This window comes from Cephus cinctus, unplaced genomic scaffold (genome assembly GCF_000341935.2).
Source record: "Cephus cinctus unplaced genomic scaffold, Ccin1 Ccin1_scaffold0209, whole genome shotgun sequence".
NCBI classification, from domain to species: Eukaryota; Metazoa; Arthropoda; class Insecta; order Hymenoptera; family Cephidae; genus Cephus; species Cephus cinctus.
This window is the reverse complement of record NW_014332927.1, coordinates 5,093-6,961: the sequence shown is the minus strand read 5'-3', so window position 1 is coordinate 6,961 and position 1,869 is coordinate 5,093. Positions and strand designations below refer to the sequence as shown.

Sequence of the window (1,869 nt, the reverse complement as noted above, 5' to 3'; positions counted from 1 at the left end):
CTCGTTGCGCATGCGCGTCTCGAATCGTTATGCCTGTGTCGCGTCGAAGCTCATACGTATATGCGAGGGGACAAATTTTTTAAGATTGTGTGAGAAAATTGAGAAATTTTACAAATTGAGAAAAATTTTTCGACTGATATTGCTAAAATGCCAGATATCAGCATTGCGGGAACCGATTTTATTGGGCAAAGGCTCATTTTAAAAAAAAAAAAAAAGAAAAATATTGGACCTGACACATTTTTCGCCCACGACATATACCCGCAGATAATTCAAGTTATTTCATCGTAGCAGACGAAAAAGCGCGAACTTGGCGTCAATAAGAGTAGCAGTAGCGTCTCGTGAGGAGGCCGATTTTTGCTTTTTTGCTTTTAATACTTGTAGAAGTCTACACTGCGAGAATTAAGAATGGACGAAATACAAGAAACAATATTGGACGGAAGGCCTATGTCATTCAGCTCACGGACTAAGATGTGGGGAAGCACATTATCATATGCTCCCGCCAGGTCCAGGAAAACAGCTCCCAGAGTTTCCCCTCTAGCAAAGGAAAGGTAAATGTCCGAGCTAAGGATGGCCAAGTTATCCATACAGGATCTGCCCTTTCTAAAACCAAACTGAATTTTGGGAATTAGTGAACAATTTTCAATCCACCATTCCATTTTTGTTAATAATATCCTTTCAAAGACTTTAAGGAGGCAAGAAGAAAGTGCAATCGGCCTGAAACTATCACTGTTCGGTTTAGGTAGGAGAATGACATTGAACTTTTTCCAGATTGATGGAATACGACCGCATTTAAAAAATCCATCAAACAATTCACAGAGTTTCTCGAGGGCTTCCACGGGAAGCTGTTTGATCATACGATTACTAATAAGATCGGGACCGGCTGCAGATTTAACTTTAATTTTATTAATGGCCGAAGTTAATTCTTCCAGGCGTATGCTCGAGAAAATTTCTAATGTAGGACCCGCTATAATGGATGGAGAAGGAGGAATTAGGATAGATGGAGGAGCTATTTTGTCCACGAAATTCAAAGCTGCTGGGTTAAAATCCTCATGACTAGAAGATTGAGAACCCAGGGATCTAGATTTGAATGACTTAATAACGTTCCACATTTTTGCAGGGTCCATCTGATTGTTAATAGAGTTACAGAAGGATCTAAAACTCTTCTTACGTTCTTTATAGAATATTAATCTTGACTTTTTTAATTTTTCTTTGTATAGATTCACATTTTGCTCTGTGGGATGCTTCTTGATTTTGGCAAAAGCAGACTTCCTTTCTGCAAGCGCCTTACGGCATTCGGAATTCCACCACGGGGCTGGAGGAACCATAAGGTTACGTAATTTACCACCCGCTCGGCGAGCCCCGGTTCTTTCCGCAGAATCGAGAATGTGTTCTGTGAATTGCTCATAGCCTGTCTCGAGATCTATGTTTGAGAGGTCTATTAGGTGAGGAATATTCCTGGTCCACTGTCCAAACTTGGTCCAGTCAACCTCAGCTTTTGGTTGTGGTCAAGGGAGCCGATTTGTTCGCAGGTTTCTTAAGACCTTTCCCGTACATTACAATCTCCTAGGTAGATGCTTAATAGACGTACATGTTTCTCTACAAAAAACTTGGTGTGCCAGTGTCCCAGAAAAACTTTAAAGTAGCAATAGATTTTCCAAGAAGTCTGTAATTCTCTACCTATTTTAATGCGATAAAGCTCACTCAGTTTTTTAAAGTATGCTCTACAAGTTAACCATCTAGACATTTCATAGCGTTAATTCTTTAAATATGATAACCTGTCTATTTTGAATGAATTCATTCAGACAAACTGTCTATTTCAATCAACTGAAGTCCTTTCGACAGGCAATTATAATTATTAAATATAAAGTA

At 39.3% G+C, this 1,869-nt stretch overlaps 1 protein-coding gene across 1 annotated transcript; it reads left to right on the top strand.

The window, feature by feature from the left end:
• Nucleotides 1-380: 380 nt before the first annotated feature.
• LOC107264975 lies at nucleotides 381-1,462 on the top strand. Its single transcript, XM_015733846.2, has 2 exons — nucleotides 381-548; nucleotides 1,218-1,462. Exons 1-2 carry the CDS (start codon nucleotides 406-408, stop codon nucleotides 1,405-1,407), a joined length of 333 nt encoding a protein of 110 aa, XP_015589332.1. The 5' UTR covers nucleotides 381-405; the 3' UTR covers nucleotides 1,408-1,462.
• Nucleotides 1,463-1,869: the final 407 nt, after the last annotated feature.